Source organism: Callorhinus ursinus, unplaced genomic scaffold (genome assembly GCF_003265705.2).
Source record: "Callorhinus ursinus isolate GAN/ISIS: 27379988/994484 unplaced genomic scaffold, GSC_fseal_2.0 scaffold123, whole genome shotgun sequence".
In the NCBI taxonomy this organism is placed as follows: Eukaryota; Metazoa; Chordata; class Mammalia; order Carnivora; family Otariidae; genus Callorhinus; species Callorhinus ursinus.
The window spans coordinates 766903-787752 of NW_027397185.1; the positions used below are offsets into that span (position 1 = coordinate 766903).

The 20850-nt window shown below is 56.6% G+C and overlaps 1 protein-coding gene across 1 annotated transcript in view; it reads right to left on the bottom strand.

The window, feature by feature from the left end:
* The window catches only part of OBSCN (obscurin, cytoskeletal calmodulin and titin-interacting RhoGEF), a 103705-nt gene that overhangs the window by 62923 nt on the left and 19932 nt on the right, over window positions 1-20850 (bottom strand). The window contains 23 exon segments of the mRNA XM_073889930.1: window positions 1-3; window positions 5-135; window positions 223-489; window positions 1167-1433; window positions 1748-2020; window positions 3364-3630; window positions 3772-4038; window positions 4479-4751; window positions 5816-6082; window positions 6177-6443; window positions 6528-6794; window positions 6906-7175; window positions 7272-7538; window positions 8453-8557; window positions 8636-8797; window positions 8961-9114; window positions 9241-9353; window positions 9554-9820; window positions 10011-10277; window positions 11017-11286; window positions 11434-11700; window positions 11897-12181; window positions 13091-13366. The exon segment at window positions 1-3 is cut by the window's left edge and continues 70 nt beyond it. Of these exon segments, the coding sequence (XP_073746031.1) occupies window positions 1-3; window positions 5-135; window positions 223-489; window positions 1167-1433; window positions 1748-2020; window positions 3364-3630; window positions 3772-4038; window positions 4479-4751; window positions 5816-6082; window positions 6177-6443; window positions 6528-6794; window positions 6906-7175; window positions 7272-7538; window positions 8453-8557; window positions 8636-8797; window positions 8961-9114; window positions 9241-9353; window positions 9554-9820; window positions 10011-10277; window positions 11017-11286; window positions 11434-11700; window positions 11897-12181; window positions 13091-13366 (5252 nt within the window).

Genomic DNA, 20850 nt, shown 5'->3' on the forward strand with positions numbered 1-20850 from the left:
CCCCAGCTCTGAGGGTCTCAGAGTCCTTCCTCCACTCCACAGGGGCCTCCTTGCTCAGCTCACAGCGTAGCGTGGCCGTGGCCCCTTCTGTGGCCTCCTTGCTTCGCAGTCTCCCTATGAACTCAGCAGGCAGGGCTGCAACAGGGCCCGACAGAGAATGTCATTTTCACCCTCCCACAGGAATGAAAGGGGCCCGTGGGCAGGGCAGGCAGGGATGCTTACCCCTCACAGTGAGTGTGGCAAAGGTCATCTGGTCCCCGAAGCAGCAGGAGTACTGCCCACTGTCCTGGGGCCGCAGGTCCCGGACCACCAGCTCCAGCACAGTGCCCTCCTGACACAATCTGTACTTGCCTCCGGGTCGCAGAACCTCATCTCCACGGCGCCACTCCACGGGTGTGACCACAGAGGACAGCGTGCATCGCAGAGTGGCAGCCCCACCCTCCAGCACCTCCAGGTCCTTCAGCCCCTCCTGGAAGCGTGCTGGCCGTGCTGTGGGCAGGCAGAGGCTCGGCTCAGCACACACCTCCTGCATCCCAGTGAGGGCCCCCATGGCTGACGACAGCTGGGGACGCGGCAGCCAGAGGGTGCAGGCAGGCCCGCCTCGCCCTTTATGCACTGGGGGCTATGGAGAGCGATCCCCCAAACGTCCTCCAGGAGGGGGAGCTGAACAGGTGCGAGCAGAGAAGGGCAGAATAGCATGAACTGTACCCCCCAAATTCATACCCCAACCCCCAGAACCTCAGAACCTTTGGAGAGGGTCTTTCCAGAGGTAATTAAGGTAAAATGAGGCCTAATCCTGCGAGTTACGTAATCTCAGGAGAAGAGATGGACGCAGACACACGACAATGCAGGGGCACGGGGAGAAGTGTCTCCAGACACGCTGACGCCTGGGCCTGGGGCTTCCCCCCTCCAGGGCGAGGAGACCATCCGAGTCTGTTGCTTAACTGCCCGGTGTGAGGTATTTGTTACGGTGCCCATGCTGAGACAGGTGGGGACGAGCCGAGTCAGAAGGAGGGGGACACAGAACACAAGACAGGGAACAGAGCCGGAAACACGCGTCTGATCCGGGGACAGAGGAGGGGTGACTCTAGCACAGCAGCGGAGCCCTGGAGATGGACAGAGGGGGCGCCCCACCCGGAGGCGTGGGTGTGAGCCCGGGGACTTACCGTGGACCCTGACAATGGAGCTGCTCCAGGAGCCCCTGGACTCACACCTGTAGCGCCCGCCATCCTGCAAGGTGGCGCCGGTAATGACCAGCTGGGCCCGGTGGCCCTCCTGGCTCAGCTGGCAACGGACTGATGGCCGCAGGGCCTTCCCGTCCTTGGTCCAGCACACGGGGCTGTCCAGGGCGGTGGTCTCACAGACCAGGGTCAGATCCTCCCCCTCTGCGACGGTGGCGTCTGTGAGCTCGCGGGAGAAGACGCTTGGCTTTTCTGGAAGTACGGAGAGAGGCACGGGATGCTTGGGGACTGCTGCAGACCCTCGGCCGGGGCTGCACAGGGGCTGCCGGGGGAACAGGGCAGGCCTGGCGTGGTGCAGCCCACCGTGGGGACCGTGGGATCACCTCTGCACCCCACGTGCAATGATCACCTTCCAACAGCCCCACCTCCCTGGGATCCATGGGCTGGGCACCGTCCCCATGAGCCCCAGGACCATGCTCTGTGCATGGCCAGCATCTGCCCTCCAGAAGGCTGCACCCTCAGCCCCACGGACCAGGCCCCACCACAGCGCTGAGCACATCACCCACCTGTGACCCGCAGGGTGGCCGAGGCCCGCTGGTCCCCTGCCTCGAAATGGACGGTGCCTGAGTCCTTGAGAGCAAGCTGCCGCAGGGTGAGCACGTGGTAACCACCTGGCTGAACCTCAATCTCATTGAGCTCGTTGGGGTGCAGGGGCGTCTTGTCCAGGAACCAGTGCACCGGCCCGTAGTCAGCAGGGGAGATGCGGCAGGAGAAGGTGGCTGAGCAGCCCTCGCGCACCTCCACGTCCTCCAGATCCTCCGTGATGAGCACTCTCTGGCCTGCAGGGCACAGACCGGCGAGTCAGGGTCCCCTGCGGCCAGCTGCGAAGGGAGATGGGCACTCCCCAAGACCTAAATGGGTCACGTGGCTTTCACGGGCTCAGGACAACAAACCCAGGAACCAGCGAGGGGCACCATGTTTGTTTCCGCTTCACTGGTGCGCCCCAAACCCGCATCTGGGGTCCTTCTGCAGAGCACGCCGCACGGGCCACGGCACATCCTCTGTCACCAAACTGCCCCCTCACCTGCTGACATCCACCCTCAAGGCCACAAAAAGCCATCGAGTCATGGAGCGACACAAGGAACAGGAGTTTGACAACAAAGTTGCGTCTGTGCTAAAATTTAAATCCAACGCTTTGGAGGACGAGCGATGTGACTTGTGAGGGGAAAGCCCCACTTCTGCTGCCAGTGTAGATGTGGGGACGGCTCAGAGAGAAGTCCCAACGACCACGACGGACTCTGCCTGCGGGTTCCTCCCGCACCTGCAGGGGTCTTAGAGCTGTGGGGCCACGGAAGGCGCGCGTGGTGGGCAGCGCCTGCAGAGAGGACTAGGAAACAGTTGCAGACTGGCACCCAAACCCAAGGCTCCGGCCGTACCGCCCGTCAGGCGTGTCCGTGTCTTGTCTCTGAGGACAATGCTTTGCTCCTGTGTGACGCTCACCGAAACCGACATTTTTTGGATTAAGCCTGAGTACCAATTTCTTACAGAACATGGTTTCTGCTGCAGTCACAGAGTGGTTGAGGGTGAGGTCACTGCATTTGCTGGTTTTCACAGAAAAGCAGAGGAAAAAACACGGCAAGTCTTCTTTGTTGTTCTTTCCTTGTTTCCTGTGCACAGACCCCTCCCCCGCATGAGGGACTTCCCCCGACCCTGGTTGCTAGCGATGGCGTTGGGAGGGCGGGGCGCCGCTCTGCGGGGACACCCGTGTGCCCTGAGACCCTGGGCCAGCCACGGACCCTGTGTCAGGCCCCCATCTCCCGATCTGTGAGGTGGGTGCCCGGCAGGTGCAACTGCTACTCACCCCGGGAGGCCTGCAGGCCACGCACCCCGTGCGCAATCCCCGCGCAGCCCCGGTGTGGGGGCCGGGCCCACGCACCCTGTGCGCAATCCCCGCAGAGCCCCGGTGTGGGGCCTGGGCTCACGCCAGCACACAGGAAGGGCTCTCAGCACATGGCTGCACGAATTCACACCAGGTCCCCCCAGCAGGGTCTCAGAGACGAGACCACCCAGGCCCAACTCCCGTGGATAGGGAAACTGAGGCTGGTCTCCGAGGGCCTCCAAGCCTCCTTAAACAAAGCTGACAGCCAACCACAGCGCAGGCCAGCACAGCGCCAGGCCTCACCTTGCACCAGGAGCCGGGCCTGCGAACGGGCCTGGCCAATGTCACAGGTGTACGTGTCAGTGTCGGCCTTGTCCAGGGCACGGATGGTGAGCTTCAAGGTCAGGCCCTCCTGGCTGGGTGTGTACTTCCTTGAGGCATGCAGCTCCGTGAGGCCCTTACGCCAGGTCACCGTGGCTGCGGGACGCTCTGTCTGGCACACAAACACGGCCATGCCCTTCTCCTCCGCCTGCAGATCGGCCAGCTCCTCTGTGAACCGGTTTGCCTTTTCTGGGAAAGGGGTGGGAAGCAGGGGGGTTGAGGGCTGCTCAGACCCCATGCCGGCCCCTCGGGACAGGGACCAGCCCCCACCACGGGCAGCTCCCCTGCTGAGGCCATGGGGACCCATCCCCGGGTGTCTTGTGGGGTCACCTTCCACAAGGAGGCTTGCTGTGCTCTTGGAACTCTCTGTCTCACACGTGTATTCGCCTGAGTCCCTGGGTGAGACCGCACGGACCACCAGCATGGCCCGAGTGCCCTCTGTGACCAGGTCATACTTCTGACTCTCGTGAATGGCTTTCCCAGCCCTCAGCCAGCGCACCGGGGCGCCGGCCCGAGACAGCTCGCAGCTCAGCACCACATCCTCGCCCGCAGCGGCCTGCCGGCCTTCCAGAGGCTTCGTGATATGCGCTGGCCTCTCTGAAGAGAGCAGAGCAGTCCCCCGTGAGCCCCGGCCAGGCCCCAGCCATGCTCAGGGTGAGGAGAGGGCAGGTGGCCACAGGGCCCTGGGAATCAGGAGTCCCCGTGGTCACGAGGGAGGGGGCGGGGAGAGGAGACAGGAGACCACGGACTCTCACACCGCAGCATCGCTCAGAGCCCCGGGACGCAAAGAGCGGCGATTTTGCCAGCTCAGTGAGCCACGGGCCTGGGGGCTCCCGCAGCGGTCAGACCACACACCAGAGACCAGAAACCCTGCTTCTGCCCAGAGTCCGGACAGTCACCCGACAGAGGGAGCTCCCTCAGATGGCTAAAGCCCCCAGCACCCCAACAGGTGTCTCTGGGTCTCCAACCGGGGAGCTCTCCAGGGCCCGGCCCGGGGCCCCACTCCACCCCCATCCCGCCCTGCCCACCGTGCCCACCTCGGACGATGAGGGAGGCCTTGGAGGTGAGGTCCCGCACGGAGAACACCACCTCCCCAGCGTCACTAGGAGCAGCATCCTGGACAGCCAGGGTGTACTTGCGGCCCTGGCGTGTGGCCCGGAAGCGGCCCGAGCCACCCGCCGTCTTCCCACCCACGGTCCATGTGGCCACATCGCCGGTGTTCTCGTGGGACACGACACACTCAAAGCTGCAGCTCTGGCCCTCCAGTACCTCCACCGACTTCAGCCTCTTGGTGATGCCCACGTGCAGGTCTGTGGGCCACAGGAAATGGCTGTCGTTCCAGGCCGGGCTCTTGGACACCAGCCCCCCCACCTCCCTGAGGCTGGCACTGTCGAGCCCAGAGCTGCCCCAGGCCAGACACCCTGAGGCCGAGACCTCACTCCCACCCTCCGCAGCCCCAGGCATGGTGGGCCTGCTGCCCCCTCAGCAAATGCCTCCAGCTGGTCGAACCCTGGTGTTCACATCATGGAGAGCTATTCCAACCAGTGTGGTCACTTCCCGTCTGCTAGAGAAGGAGCCTGTCCACAGCGGTCACCAGCTCGAATGCTCCAGCAGGGCAAGGACGGGAGCCCCAGAGGAAGGGGCCATCCAGCTCTAGAACAAACTCACCACACTGCCCTGCCCCTTTCCCTGTCTCACCTCAAACCCCAACCAGACCAGAAGGGACCCGCACAGGGTGACCGGGCAGCAAGCCTGCCGTGCATGTGCGCACGAGGGAGAACCGGACCAGGGAGAACCGGACCAGGGCAGCTGGGCCAGGACAGCAGTGCACACAGGAGGCCAGGCCCAGGCTGAGAGGGACGTCCGAAGGGACCCTGGTGTCCCAGGGGTGAGGGGGCCCATGCTGCGGTGGTGACCTTGACTGTACCCTTCTGTGGCCCCCACACACAGCCCCCGGCACAGGGGGACTGTCTCCAGCCTCTGTGGAATCCCTGGACCCCCTGGGGCTCTATCAAGCATGGCCAGTTGGGTGTCCCCAGTCCTACCGCTGCTTACCGTCCCTCACCCCTCTGCCTGCACCTGGGCCTCCCAGGATCCCATCCAACCTGCTCCTCCAGGAGCCTGCCCTGACCTCTAGAGCTCTGAAGGGCAGCCTCCGGCCTTGGAGAAGGGCTGGGCCCCGAGCAGGGGCAGCCCCCGCAACCTGGAAGGGACCCCGCGTCGTGAAACCGGTTCCGCTCCTGGATCCGCCCCCCGCCCCCTGGACCCAGACCTGCCCCCGGACCCCCCCCCGCCCCCTGGACCCACACCCGCCCCCCCGCCCCCCCCCCCTGGGAAGGGCCACGCCCCCGGGAGCGCTCGCAGCGCCACGCACCGTGCACACTGACTCTGGCGCGGGTCTCCTCGGAGCCCACGCTGCAAGTGTAGAGGCCGGTGTCGTCCCGACTCAGGTCATGCACCACGAGCCCGCGCGTGCCCGCCGTGTGCAGGAAGTCGTACTTGTCGCTGGGGCCCAGCTCCACGCCATCCCTTCGCCACACCACGCGGGCCTGGGGGTCCGACACCTCGCACTGCAGGGCCAGCGTGCCCCGCTCCTCCGCGGACACATCATCCAGAGCCTTCAGGAACACCACCGGCTTGGCTGGGGGGCGAGTGTGGGCAGGTGAGAGAGCGGTCTGCCGAGAGCCCCGCGCCCCTCCCTGGGGGACCCCAAGGGCCCCGCACGGGCGCCTCACCTTTGACCTGCAGGCGGGCAGTGGCCGACACCTTGGGGGAGCGGGCGTGCACGGTGCCCGCGTCCGCCCTCCGAACCCGCTTCAGCACCAGCGTGTGGCGCCGGCCCTCGTGGGCGATCTCATGGAAGCTGTCGTTGTACAGAGGCGTGCCGTTGAGCGACCACTCCAGCTCCTCGTCCTCGTGGGACAGCTCGCACGAGAAACAGGCCCGGCCCTCCTCCGTCACGTCTGCGTCCTGCATCGGCTGCGTCACCGTGACCTCGCGCGCTGCCCGGAGCAGAGCGCGCCGCTCAGCACGCGCGCGGGCGCCGCCCCCAGAGACCCTCCCAGGGCCCCGTGCGCCCTCCGTACCTTCCACGGTGACCGCCGCGCTGCTGTGGGCGCTGCCGGCCTGGCACCGGTAGACGCCCGCGTCGGCGGGCGTGAGGCGGAGGATGCGCAGCTCCGCCAGGTGGCCCTCCAGCCTCATCCTGAACTTCTCCGAGGGCGCCACCGGCGTGTCCCCCTTGTACCACTGCACGGCCTTGGGGGTTGGCCTGAAGTCGCACGACAGGACCACCGACTGCTGCTCGCGCCCCGCCTTGGGCTCCAGCGGCCGCGCGAGCACCATGGGGATGTCTGCGGCGGAAGGGGAGAGGGCGGCGCTCTAACGACGGAGGGACCCCGGCGCCCTGCCCGCGCCCTGTGCAAGGCCCGTCTGCAGCCCAGCCGCGCGGGCCGAGCGCTCACCTGAAACCACCAGGCGCGCGGTGGAGCGCGACTTGCCGATGGTGAAGTGCACGGGCCCCGTCATGGTGGAGCAGGTGCGCCGCAGCGTCAGGCGGTGCACCGTGCCCTCCTGCTCCACGCCCACGTCGGCCCCGGCCTGCAGCACCGTCTTTCCCAGGAGCCACTTGGGCGGCCGCACCGACGGAATGGAGGTCTCACACTCGAACCAGGCGGGCGCGGGCTCCATCACCGTGACGTCCTGCAGGCCGCGCACGATGGTGATGGATTGCTCTGTGGGGGAGGGGCTGTCAGCGGCGCGGTCCCGCAGGGAGGACCGCCCCCCGCCACCGGGACTCGCGGGAGGCGCCCGCACTGCGCTGCCCGCACCTTCCACGAGGAACTGGGCGCTGGTCTTCACGTCCCCCGCATCGCAGGTGTAGGTGTCCTCGTCCTCGGGCTGCACGTCCTTGATGATGAGCTTCCGGTAGAGGCCGTCACTGACCATCTCATACTTGGGCCCGGGCTGCAGCTCCACGCTGCCCTTGAACCACTGCACCTGCGCGCTGGCGCGAGACATCTGGCACTCCAGCACGCCGCGGTGCTTCTCCATGGCTATCTTGTCCCGCAGCGGGCGCAGGACGGCCACCGGCAGCTCTGTGGGTGTGGCCGGGGCGGTTGGGGGGTGCTCAGGGCTCGGAGACCCCACCCCTCTGCAGCCTCTAACCACCAGGCCACCGCCCTCGGGCAGAGCAGCCCGCGCTGGGCCCGTTCCCTGTCCAGCAGATGGCTACCCCGAGTGTCCCCCTCGGCCTTCTCTGGGACCCACTGCACACGGCTGACCAGGAGGAAGCTGAGCGCACCCACATGCATGCCCCCGGCCCTTCGCGGGCTCCTTCCGCACACCCCTGCCCCCCCCCACATGCCCGCCTTGCCACATTTCCCCACACCACACCCTGCCCCCGCCTGGCACACCCCTGCAGCAAGCAAATCCAAGCCTGCTATGCCTTAGCCCGCCCCCCCTGCCGCAGATCCTCCCTCCTCGATGCCCTCACTGTCAGCAAGGCCACCAGTTAAGGGCTGACGCTTGCCACCTGCCAGGGGTGCCACCTGCCAGGGTGCCACCTGCCGGGGTGCCACCTGCCAGGGGTGCCACCTGCCAGGGGTGCCACCTGCCGGGGTGCCACCTGCCAGGGGTGCCACCTGCCGGGGGTGCCACCTGCCGGGGTGCCTCCTGCCCTCGCCACCTCTCCAGCACCTGCCACGGTCCCAAGAAGAGGAACGGTTTACTGCTGCCTCCATTTTCAACAAGGAGACCCTGAGCCCTCATCCCCGGAACTGCGTCTCCCAGACCCCTGTCCTCCTGCTGAGGCGGTAACACCTCCCTCTCCTCCTTCCGGGTCATTGCTGTCCTCCTCCCAAGAAGGGCCTGGGGCACCCCAAGCCTTTCCTGTGACAGCTGAAAGCTGTCTGGGGTTCCAGCTTCCTCCTGTGTCAGCCCTTGGAAGGCCCAAAACGTGTGTGCTCACCCACACACTGCCCAGCACAGACCCTCCCCTGGGCCCCCTCACCTTTCACTCGGAGCTCCGCTCGCGATTCTGCACTTTCGGCGACAAATCTGATCTCCCCTGCATCTTCTGCCAGGACCCTCCGGTAGAGGAGAGTGTATTTCCTTCCTGGAAGCACAGGTCACTCAGTCCTGGGGGGAGGAGGGCCTGGGGACGTGCCCTCCCGCAGCCTGCCCAATATCGCACCTTCCTGGCGGATGCGCACGTTGTCACTGGGCCGAAGCTTACTGCCCTCCCAAAACCACTGGGCTGGCACCTCGTCGAGAGAGACCTCACAGGAGAATGTGGCACCCTCCTTCTCCATCACCTCCACATCCTCCAGGGGCCTCACGATCTGAACCTTGCGACCTGGGGTAACAAGCAGGGCCTTGTCGCACCTGGACACACGGAGCTGTCCCTTCCCCCCTCCCGCCCAGACTGCCTAAGGGCACAGGGCAGGGCAGCCAGGGGCCTAAGCACATTGCTGGGGAACGTGGCGAGGCCAGGAGGTTCTGACCCCTAATCTGCCCACCTTGCACCGTCAGGGAGGCTGAGCTCTGAGCGTCGTGGGCATCACACACGTACACGCCCTGGTCCCCGAGCTCACACCGGTAAATGATGAGACTCCGACACGCACCCTGGGCCACCATGCCCACTGTCTTGCCCACCCGCAGCTCCACACCATCCTGAGGAGGGATGAGGTTGGGTCAGGTGCTGGGACTGCCCAGCAGAGCAGCCCCTCACCTGCCAGGCACCCGGGAGAGGTAAGGGCAGCCAGAGGACTCCGGCGGGGGCGGGGGGGGGGGAGGCACCTTCAGCCAGCGCACATCCACGTTGGGGCGCGACAGCTCACATTCCAGGGTCACCTTGTCCTTCTCTGTGGCCACCGTGTCCTGCAGGGGGCGGCTAAACCTCACAGGCAGTTCTAGGTATAGGCAGGAGTGGGGAGGTAAGAGCCGGACCAGGAGAGGTCTGAGCCGGGCGGTATCGCACAGCTGGTTCTACTGGCGAGACCCAGTGCCCTGCCCCCAGGATTCCACGAGCCTGAACCCGCCTGCCTCCCCAGGCCACCCTGGGGACAGAGGTGGGCGCACCCTGCGGCGGATCCCGCCCACGCCCACGCACCGGTGACCGTGAGCCGCGCAGACGTGTGCACCCCCTCGGCTTTGAAGGCGATGAGGCCGCCGTCCTGCGGCCGCAGCTCCAACAGCGTGAGGGTGTGAATGGGGCCATGCACAGCTAGCTGGCAGGTGGGCCCTGGCTGCAGCCGCAGGCCATCACGCGTCCAGCTGCCCTCCACGTGGTCATGTGACAGCTTCACCTCCATGCTGACGGCACCCTGCTCCCAAGCCTCCACGGCCTGCAGGCCCCGCACCAGCTGGACCCGGCGCACTGGGCAAACACGCAGGGGCAGGGGTGAGCCGCTGCACGGACACCTTAGCCCTCAGGCCAGCTGTCCAGGGGGAAAGGCACACCCCTTCCTTACCCCCGGGGCCTGTCCCTCCAGGGGGACATCTACCGCCCTCCCCCCCCCCCCTCCTCCTTCCTAGATGCCCGACCCCCAGGCCCAGCTGCTGCTCACTTTCCACGGTGAGCTTGGCCTGTGTCTTCTCATCCGGAGTCTCGCACCCGTAGAAGCCACGGTCCGAGAAACCCACGCAGCGCAGAACCAAGCGGTGGCTGGTGCTCTCCGCGTGAATCTCCACGTTCCTGCCTGGCACCAGGGCTACTGCATTCCGTGTCCACTTGACCTCAGGCCACGGCCGTGTCAGCTCCACTTCCATGGTCACTGAGCTCCGCTCCTCCACCGTCTGGGGTTCCAGCTTCTTTCTGAACAGCACCGGAGCCTCTGGGGTCGCAAGCAAGGGAGGTCACCACAGTCACTGCCACTCTTGGAAGAGCCAGAGCTCGAGGTCCCTCCCTTCCCCCGCCAGCACAGCTGCTCCCCACCATGACCTCACATCCCGCCTCCAAGCTGGGCCCGGCCGTGCACCTGCACAGGTCTGGTCCCACAGGAGGAAGCTGAGGCTCTGGGAGGCTGCTCCTACCTCAGCACACCTTTCATCTCTTGCTTCCCTGCTCCCAACAACCCAAGCAGGCAAAGTGCCTCGCGCTCCTAAGTGTGGCCCGTGACCACCAACAGCAGGTCATGGGGAGCTGGTGCAACAGACTGAGCCCCCAGACCTGCTGCACCAGCCAGGCTGCTTTAAGGAGACCCCGGACGCTCCACGTTAAGGAATGAAAAGCATGGCACCAGTGGGCCTCTCAGTCCCAGGCTCTGCCATGTTCTCCCCAGAAGGTGCTTGCACTGGCTGCCAACTCCACCTCTATCCATGGGGCTTGGCTTGGGATGCCTCCTCCAGGAAGCCTCACTGGACAGCCTCAAACTCTGTCCACTCCCCAACCAGATGCCCCTTGTGGGAGTTTACTTTTTCCCTTTCCGAGTATCTGCCCGGCCCCTGGGCCCCACCCGAGTCTCCTTTGGGGAGCCTCCAGGTCACCCAGACCAGCTGGACCCAGGCCGGCATCAAAAGGCCTCCAGGGAACCAGCCCGTGGGGAGGCCCTCCACGCGGCCCCATCCACGCACCTCGCACCCGAAGAGCAGCCGAGGATCTGACCCCCTCAGCCTCTGCGGTGATCTCGCCAGCATCCTCCAGGGTCAGGCCGGAGATAGTCAGGCTGTGGCCAGCGCCACTCTGCGCTATGAGAAACTTCTCGCTGGGCTGCAGCAAGGTGCCATCCCGGAACCATGTGACTGCCGCATCACCGGGGGACACCACGCACTGGAAGGTGGCCTCGTGGCCTTCCTCCGCCACGACGGCGCTCAACGCAGCCGTGAACTTGACTGTGCGGGGGGCTGCGGACAGGGGTTTTGCTTGAGAGGCGGGTGGGAGAGGCAGAGGCCCCGCCCTGCAGGCGTGGAGAAGGGACACCTCCTCCAGGCAGCCGCCCAGGTGCGCCCCGCCTGACTGCCCGCCCACCCGCGCGCCCCTCCCCGGCTTACTGCTGACGGTCAGCTGCGCGCTGGTGCGGTCGTCACGTGTCTCACACGCATACTGCCCTGCATCCTCCAGCCGCAGGCCTGACACAGTGAGCGAGCGCCGGGGCCCCGCGGCTTCAATCTGGAAGCGTTTGCCAGCCCGGAGCTGCGTGCTCCCGCAGCGCCACACGACCTCGGCCTGGGGCGGGCTCAGCTCGCAAACCAGCGTCACTGCGCTGCCCAGCTCCCCGCTCACGTGCTCCAGGGGCCGGCAGAACTTGGCGGCCACCTCTGCAGGACGGGAGGGTCATCAGCTGCAGGGCTCGGGCCAGGGGACAACCTCTGTGCTCACCAGTCACGCGCCCTGACTCCCCCTCTGGTTCAGCGCAGGGATGCTGCCTGCACGACCGCACGGGGGACACCCGCCTCCTGCACCCTCCCCCAACACACAAGGGGTTCGCAGAGGACCGCCCCCAGCCCTGCTGACCTTCCACCTGCACAGGGAAATCCTGCACCTCTGCGCCCACACGGCAGCTGTAGACCGCGCTGTCCAGGGTTTGCGCGCTGTGGATGGTCAGGGTGTGGGTGTCCCCTAGACTGGCCGTTTCATGTCGCTTGCTTCGGCGAATCTCAACACCATCCTTGAGCCACGTCACCGCGGCCACAGAGGGTGTAGCCCGCGTGGCAGTCAGGACAATGTCCTCATGCTCCCTGACCACCAGAGGCTCCCTGCGGCCAGGTCTCTCCAGGGCGGGGGGTTCAGGCTCCGGCTCTGGGGGGGAGGTCAGTGGCCATAAGAGCAGGGCCCTTGCATTCCTGGCCTGGGCCCCATCCCACCGAGGAGCCACCCTGTGGGAGAAGACCTGAAATGGGGCCACCCCAAACTCCCATTGCCCTGCAACTGTCCCACTTCCGTGTCTCTGCTGAGCAAACCATGCCACCTGGCAGCCACCATCCAGGCGTCCAGAGCCCAGAAAGGGCAGCCAGGAGGAGCCCCGTGGGACCACAGGCCTGGGGGCCAAGAGCTGAGAGCCCAAGACCCCTGCCCACCAGCGAAGATGGCCCCATGAGCAGGTACTGCAGAGAGTGGGAAGCAGGCAGTTAAGGGACTCTGCCGCAGCCTGGGGCCTGGGTCCACATTACAAAAGGGCATCGGGGAGCAGGCCCAGGAGGGGAGGCAGGAGAGGACAGCCCGGCCCAGGCCCAGGCCAGGATGGGCATTTCAGCAAGGGCAAGGCCTCAGGGCTGACGAAAGGACAGCTGGACAATCGGGACCCCAAGGCCAAAGCCCCTCCAGTGAGGCTCCACAGCCGCCCAAGGGGAATTGAAAACGGGAAACAAATCTGCTCACCAACCCTAGACAAAGAAGAGTCGCTGCCATGCACCACAGGCCTTAGCAGCCTGCAGGTACCCAAGAAAGCCTCAGTGGCAGGTTCTGTGCTCGTTCAAGTGGGGATGTGGCAGATAAGGGAGAAGCCTGGGGAAACAAATGCCCAGAACATCCCAGGATAAGGGCTGCAGGGAGTGTTCTCTAATCCAAGGACGGGGCAGAGACAGAGGCCTGGGCTGGGCAGATCAGCAGAGAACCCACACAGGTGCAACACACAGTATCCCCCACACTGTGAAAGAGGGCTATTTCCTGATTTCTGAGCGTATCCCCTCACCCAACCCTGACACGCACCTGCGACGGCCAGGCGGAAGGACACCTTCTGGCCCCCGGCCTCACAGCGGTACTCCCCAGCGTCCGCCTTGCCCACCTGCTGCACCACCAGCCGCCTGCTGCAGCCCTTGGCCTCCACGTGCACTCTGGAGCTCGCACTCAGCTTCTTCCCATCCTTGTACCACGTCACCTCTGTCTGGGCCTGGGCCACCTCACAGCTCAGGGTGGCGCTGGACCCCACCTTGGCCTGCACCTCACTGCGTGCTGGCTGCTCCTTRGCAAACACCACAGAGGGCTCTGGGGACAGAGAGGAATAATCAAATATCTAGAACTGAATTAGGGCCCACCTTCTAGATTTCAAAACCAGGAGTCCTTGGCCACATGCTTGTTCTGCGCCTGGCTCCATCTACACAGAGAACCCCACACTCAGAAGAAACATAAAGCAAGGAGCAGGTTAGTTTTCAGAATCTGAACACTCCATGTCAAATAATCTCCAGGTAGGTATGTGTTATGATTCAGGATTTGGCATTTATCATCCGTGATAATTATCCTAACAAATGGTGGCATACCTGCACATCAAAGCACAGATATATTCAGAGAGAATTTATTGTGCACTGTCACCAATAGCAGGCGATGTCCAAGTCACAAGAACACAGACACAATGACCCCTAATGCAGTCTGTCAGTTCTAGCCAGCCAATCACCATCCCTGTAACCCAACCCCTGGCCTGGGGACGGACATAGTTTTTATTGACTTCCTTCTTTAGCTTCACATCACATTACTTCTAGGACCCAGTCTGTCACCTTAGGCTAAATTTTCTTCCTTTTGACGTATATCCATCAACAATTTTTTTCCAGCAGGATTTTGTGAAAAGTAAATTATCTCCATTTATTTCCTGAAAACATCTTTCTTTCACTCCAACTTTTGAATGACAGTTCAGCTGGATACAGAGTTCTAGTTGACAGTTATCTTCCCCCACTACGTTGGAGATGATGCCTTCTTTGTGCTCTTCATTGCTGTTGACAAATCTGTGGAAGGATTCCTGTCCTCCCATTAATCTTTACTTTTCTGTGGTTCACTATGGTGTGTCTAGCTGTGGGTTTATTTCTCCTACATTTCCCATGATCACTTGGGAGTCCTGAAGCTTAGGATTCACATCTTCAACCGCTGCTAAAAGTTCTCTATGTCATTTCCTTCATAATTTTATCTTCTCATTCCCTCCAGTCTCTCCTAGAGGCCCTTTTGGACACACAAGTGGCCCTACTGCTTCTCTTCTCTACATCTGTCCTTCTTTCTTATTTTTTTTTTATCTCTGTGTTTCACTCTGAGTAATTTCCTCAAATCTATCTTCCAATTCAGTGATTTCTGTCTTCAATCATGTCTAATTTGCTATTTATCATGTGTTTCCCATTCACGAAGCTTCATTTGCTTCTTCTTTGAATCTCCCTTTCTTCTTCTTACTATTTCACTTCTTTCTTACGTTTTCCTCCTCTTTTCTAGCACCTGGAAATGTACCTTTTTCTCCTTGCCAGTCCAGAAATTAACTTAACCTGACTTTGTTACATTCTGCCCACATTTTCAGATGTCCACAGTGGGAGAGTTTTCACACTATAGAAGTCAATGGTACTGCTAGAAAACCAAAATCCAGATGGGGTGCTTTTAACTCCACCTTTCCAATTTCATCTACTAGGGACTTTCTGCTTTGGGAACACCTCTCTAATCTCCTCCTAATAGAAGTCAGTAGAAATCTTGGTTGTTAGCCTGCACATCAAAGTATTGGTATTTTCAGGGAGAACTCCTTTTTTTAATACTGTTTAAATTTTATTTTTTTCCTTCATCTTTTAATTTAAATTCAATTAATTAACATATAATGTATTATTGATTTCTGAAGTAGAGGTCAGTGATTCATCAGTCTTATATAATACCCAGTGCTCATTATGTCATGTGCCCTCCTTAATGCCCATTACCCAGTTACCCCACTGTGTGTGTAGTGTCTACATATGTGGGTATGTCTATGTGTATATCTGTGGGGGGAGGTATGTATGTATGTATGGATGTGCATGTGTATATGTATGTCCATGCATGTGTTGTGAGAGTGTATGTGTTTAAATGTGCATGTGTGTGTAAGTGTGTATGCATGTTTGTGTGTATATGTGTTTGTGAGTGTGTATGTGTGTGGAAATGTGTGCAAGGGTGTATATATGTCTCTTCACGTGTATATGTATGTGTTTTGAGCATGTATATGTGCATGTGTATGTGTCTATGCATGCATGTGTGTGAGCATGTATGTGTTCAAATGTGCATGCCTGTGTAAGTGTATGTGTGTGTGTGCATGTCCCTGTGTGTCTGAGATGGTCTGCCACTGGTTGTGCCCAGGAAGAAGCATGTGGAGTCCTCCATGGTCACTCTGACCCCACAGCTGAGCCCACACCATGAGGCCCCCAACTGCACAGTGGTTTACCTTCAAAATTGACCTGAGTTATAAATATCACCACAAGGATGCTTAGGATTTGTCCCACACTAGAAACACCAAAGTTTGGATCCATGTACATAATTACAAAAAATTAAAACCCATATTTTTACAAAAACACCTGTGCTTGATTCCAGTTCTAGGCACAAACACTTTTCACCGTGTCTCAGTCACCAAGTGCAGCCACAGGGCCATGGAGCTGGTTTGAAGATTCTCAAAATAAGCAGCAGCAGGCAGATTGGGGAGAAAAAAAAAATAAAACAGAATTCTAAGTCCACCAAACCAGAAGTGAGTCTACCTTTTCCCCCCTTGCCTGCACATAGGGCAGCTCAACTTCCCGAAGTAGGCCCCCATGTCTCCCCCAGAGCATAGGGAAGAGGACACCAAATGTTCAGAGAGAATGGAAGACACCCCATTGTTCCTCCATGCTTTTACATCCTAGCCCATAAAGATTAGAGACCCTTAGAACACTGAGGATGGAGAGCACTGCTCTCCAACCGAAGGAAGACCCACTGATCTTTCTTTTTCTACCCTCCTGCTGGTGCAGGAGGGACCATGGGAAACAGGTACCAAAGCAACATGCCAGGAGCTCCTCCTTTCCAACTAAAGAACAAGAGGATGACAGAAGATCTAGAACATGCGGTGGTCCAGGAACACCAGGTCTCACCCCTGAGCCACATGTGAGTGGATCTGACCCCAGTCAGCAGGCCACAGACTTTGAGTTCTGACCTGGGGCACGGGCCACTGTCCAGAGCCACACTAACTACTAGGTGGGCACATTCAGGACAGATCTAAATGGCACTGCAAAGCCTCTGGAAACAAAACAACCCATGAAAGGCTGGCAGGAACCCATAGTTTGAACTCAACAAAGCTTATTTCCAGCTTTAAAAAAAAATCAACATTCTTCATTAGATGTAAAGAAGACCCAGAGTTTCAAACATAGTATTCAGTATATCCAGGATACCATCCAAAACAGTCCCCCGAATAACCAGGAAACTCTCAGTTCACTGGCACAGGAGAAGACTGTTAAGAGATACCAGTGTCAAAATGACACAGATGTTGGAAATAGCTGACAAAGAATTTCAAGCAGCTGTTTAAAAAAAAGTGAAAGCAAACACCCTTGGAAGGAATGGAAAGAGAGATACTCTCAACAAAGAAAGACAAGACATAAAGAGCCAATATATCTTTTACAAGTGGAAAAATAAAATAACTGAAATCATTCACTGAATAGGCTCAGTAGCAGAATCCAGACAACAGAAGAGCTACAGAACTTGAAGATAAAGCAATGGAAATTAACCAACCTAAAGAAGAGCAAGAAAGGGAATTTTTATATACAGCCTCAGGGACCTACAGGATGAAACTAAAAGGACTAAAATTCATGTCATTAGTCCTAGAAAGAGAGAAGAGTACAGTTCAAAAAATATTTTCAAGAAACAATGGTTGAAACCTTTTCAAATTTGATGAAAGACCTCAAACAGATTATAAGAGCCCAGCAAATCTCAGACACAATAAACCCAAAGAAATCCACACCCAGACACACCATTTCAGAGCCACTGAAAATTAAACCACAAAGATTCTTGAAAGCAGGCAGAGAATACAAACACATGATTTGTGGGGGGTACAATTTGAATGACTGTGAATTTCTCGTCGAAAATTAGTCAGCATTAATTGGCCCAGAATTCTGTATCCAGCAAAAATCTCCTTCAAGAATGAAGATAAAATAAAGACATTCTGCACGAAGGGAAGCTAAGAAAATTCACTGCCAGAGATCACTCTACAAGAATTTCTATATGGGGAATGACATTGTAGGAAGACTCAGAGCATCAGGAATGAAGGAAGACCAACAGAAATGATAAATGTTTGGGCGTTATGGACTATGAATTGTCTGTCCTCCCACCCCCCCATAATCCATTTGTTGAAGCCCTAACCCCCAGTTTTGGAGATAGAGCATTTAAGGAGTTAATTATGGTTAAAAGAGGTCACAAGGGTGGGACCCTAATCCATAGGACTGGCATCTTTATAAGAGAGAGACCCCAGATATCTCTCTTGTTCTCCATGTACCCACAGAGGAAATGATATGTGAGGATACAGCCATCTGCAAGCCAGACAGGGAGGTCTCACCAGCACATGCCCAAGCTGATACCCTGATCTTGGGCTTCTAGCCTCCAGCACTATGAGAAAATAAATGTTGTGTAAACCACACAATCTGTGGTATTTTGTTATGGCAGCCTGAGATGACTAATATGCTGGGTAAACAAAACAGACTATTCTTCTCCTGCTGAATTCTTTGGAATGTATTTTGTAATAGAAAGCAAGAATTATCACATTGTCTGATGAAGTTTTCAATGGTAGAGATATTACATAAAACAACTAATAACATAATGGTAGAAGAGTAAAAGGACCTACGTATTGATAAAACTTCTACATCCCGGGCACCTGGTGGTGGTTAAGTGTCTGTCTTCAGCTCAGGTCATGATGCCATGGTCCTGGGATCAAGACCCGTGTTGGGCTCCCTGCTCAGCAGGCAGCCTGCTTCTCCCTCTCCTCCCCTCCCCACTTGTGCTCTCTCTCACTGTCTCTGTGTCTGTCTCTCAAATAAATAAAGTCTTTAAAAAAATAAAAATAAAATGGAATACTAAAAACATCCTAAATAACCCAAAAAAGGCAAAAAAGGTGAAAAAGAGGAACGAAAAAAGAGAAAAAATGGAAACAAATAATAAAATAGTAGACCTAAATCCAAACATACAATTATTGAATTAAATGAAAATAGTCTAAACACACTGATTATAAGACAGAGATTGTCAGAATCGATTTTTTAAAATGACTCAACTTTGTGTTATCTACAAAAAACTCACTTCAAAAGAAACTCACTTAGAAAAGAAACAATTTCAATCAGTAATCCATTTTTCCACCTTAAGAAATTAGAAGCAAAATAACCCCAGAGCAAGCAGAAGGAAAAGTAATAAGAACAGAAATCAATTACATAAAAAAATAGAGAAAATCAATGGAAACTCTATATAGTTCTTTTTTTGCTTTTGTTTTCTTAAAGATTTAATTGATTGATTGATTGATTTGACAGAGAGCAAGAAAGCACAGGCAGGGGGAGTGGCAGAGGGAGAGGGAGAAGCAGAGCAGGGAGCCTGACTTGAGGCTCAATCCCAGGACCCTGAGATCATGACCTGAGCCGAAGGCACTTAACCAAGTGAACCACCCAGGTGCCCCATATACGGTTCTTTGAAAAGATCAATAAAATGGATAAATCTCTAGCAAGACTAATAAAGAAAAAAGAGAGAAGATCTAACTAACTAACAGTATCAGGAATGGAATGGAACATCACCACAGACCCTGCTGACATTAAATGTATAATAAAAGAACACTACAAGCAACTCTATGCACATAAATTTAAAAAACTTGATAAGACAGAACAATTCCTCAAAAATCACGAACTACTAAAATTTGCCCAAGAGGAAACAGGTAACTTGCATAATTTTATCACTATAAATAAAATGTTTTCAAAATTTAAGCCTTCTAAAGAGAGAAATCTTTAGGTCAGGATGACTTCACTGACTTAATCAGAGAAATAATTTTTAAAAAGAAATTAAGGAAGGAAGAGGAATCACATCAATTCTACACAATCTCTCACAGAAAACGGATGAGAGGGAAACCCTTTCCAACCCATTGTATGAGGCCAGCATTACCCTGAGGACAAAACCACATAAATACATATATGAAAACTACAAGCCAGAATTCCTCAAGAACATAAATATAAACATTCTCAACCAAACAGCATCCCATTGAATCAGAAACATGTAAAGAGAATAACACACCACAGTCAAGTGGCCTAAATCTCAGGATTGAAAGGCTGGTTAAATACTCCAAAATCACTAAAGGAGATGTCAGCAAAAATGGCAAAATAACAACTTTTCAAAAATTGTGTAAAACTTTCCTCCATAAATAATTAAAACACTGGCCAAAATTGTTGGAATCCACTTTTTCAGAGCTCTGGAAATTAACCAAAGACTTGCAACAATCTACGGAGCATATATTCCAGGAAAACAGCTGAATCTCAGTAAGAACATCAAGATTTGTGGTGTTTTAACTTACCAAATTTCATACCTGCCTCCCTAATCCTGAGGTAGCCTGGAAAACCAATAGTCCACAATCACAGTGAAGAATGGCAGCCTGGAAGCCACACGAGGTGGGAAGAATGAGGCAGAAGCCCCATTGCCAGAGAACTGTCATTATTTGACCAATTCGGTGGTTCACTGGAAAACTCCACTCACAAGACAGTCTTCCTTCCTTCCTTCCTTCCTTCCTCCCTCCTTCCCTCCCTCCCTCCCTCCCTCCCTCCCTTCCTTCCTTCCTTCCTATTACTCAAGCCTGAAGAGAAGCTCACCCAATGCAAACAGCCTTTTCCCCATCAGCATTTGTTGAAAACAATCACAGGCAATTACTGAACATCATGGCTGCCCAAGGTGGTAGATATCAGTTGGGCAAACAGCAGGCAACCTAATCAGCTTAAAAGGAAAAGCTGCAGAATGAGATGTCCGTAGAGGGCTCTGGAAAGCTCTGGCACATTTCTGGGCATCTAGAAGGCCACACACATATGTATACTCAGGAATTACTTGAGAAGGTCCTAAACTCACACATTGGGCTAAACTTGAGGCTGTGGAAGCATGATGTAAGGGCAAATATGGAGTTATAAACTTCCCGGCTAAGTGGCATATGCATGTACCAACACCCACAAAAAGGCCCTTGACAAGAACTGGGAGACTTACTGGTTACGGGCATCTAAGGAAATCACTGTAGAACCATCAGCTGACCAATAAGCTAACCAACCAGAGACTTCAGTGGTTCACACAGTACAAAATGTAGACTTCACACAAGTAGTTCAGAAAAGTCAGAAGAAGGAGATAATCCTTGGAAAAATCTTAGCTAATAAGGTCATACAAAAATCAAGTTGTATGGGGAAAAATGGCAAGGATGTTTCCTCTGTGTTTATCATGTAATTTAACATACTCCTGAAACAAATGGGCAAATGACACTCATTTTGTTCCCAATGTCATGCAATAAATAAGTTCGTCAAAAAAGAAAAGTCACTGAACACACAAACAATAGCAACAAAAACAAAAACCACCAACAATGAAGTGGGGAGGGGGTTGGAAAATCTGAACTCAAGTTTCCACATTATATTACTTAATATTCCACTTATCAACGAAGAATTACATGACTTGCAAAGAAGAATGGCCCATTACAGGAAAGGAAGCAGTCAACAGAAACTGTCCCTGAGAACATCCAGATATTGTCTCAC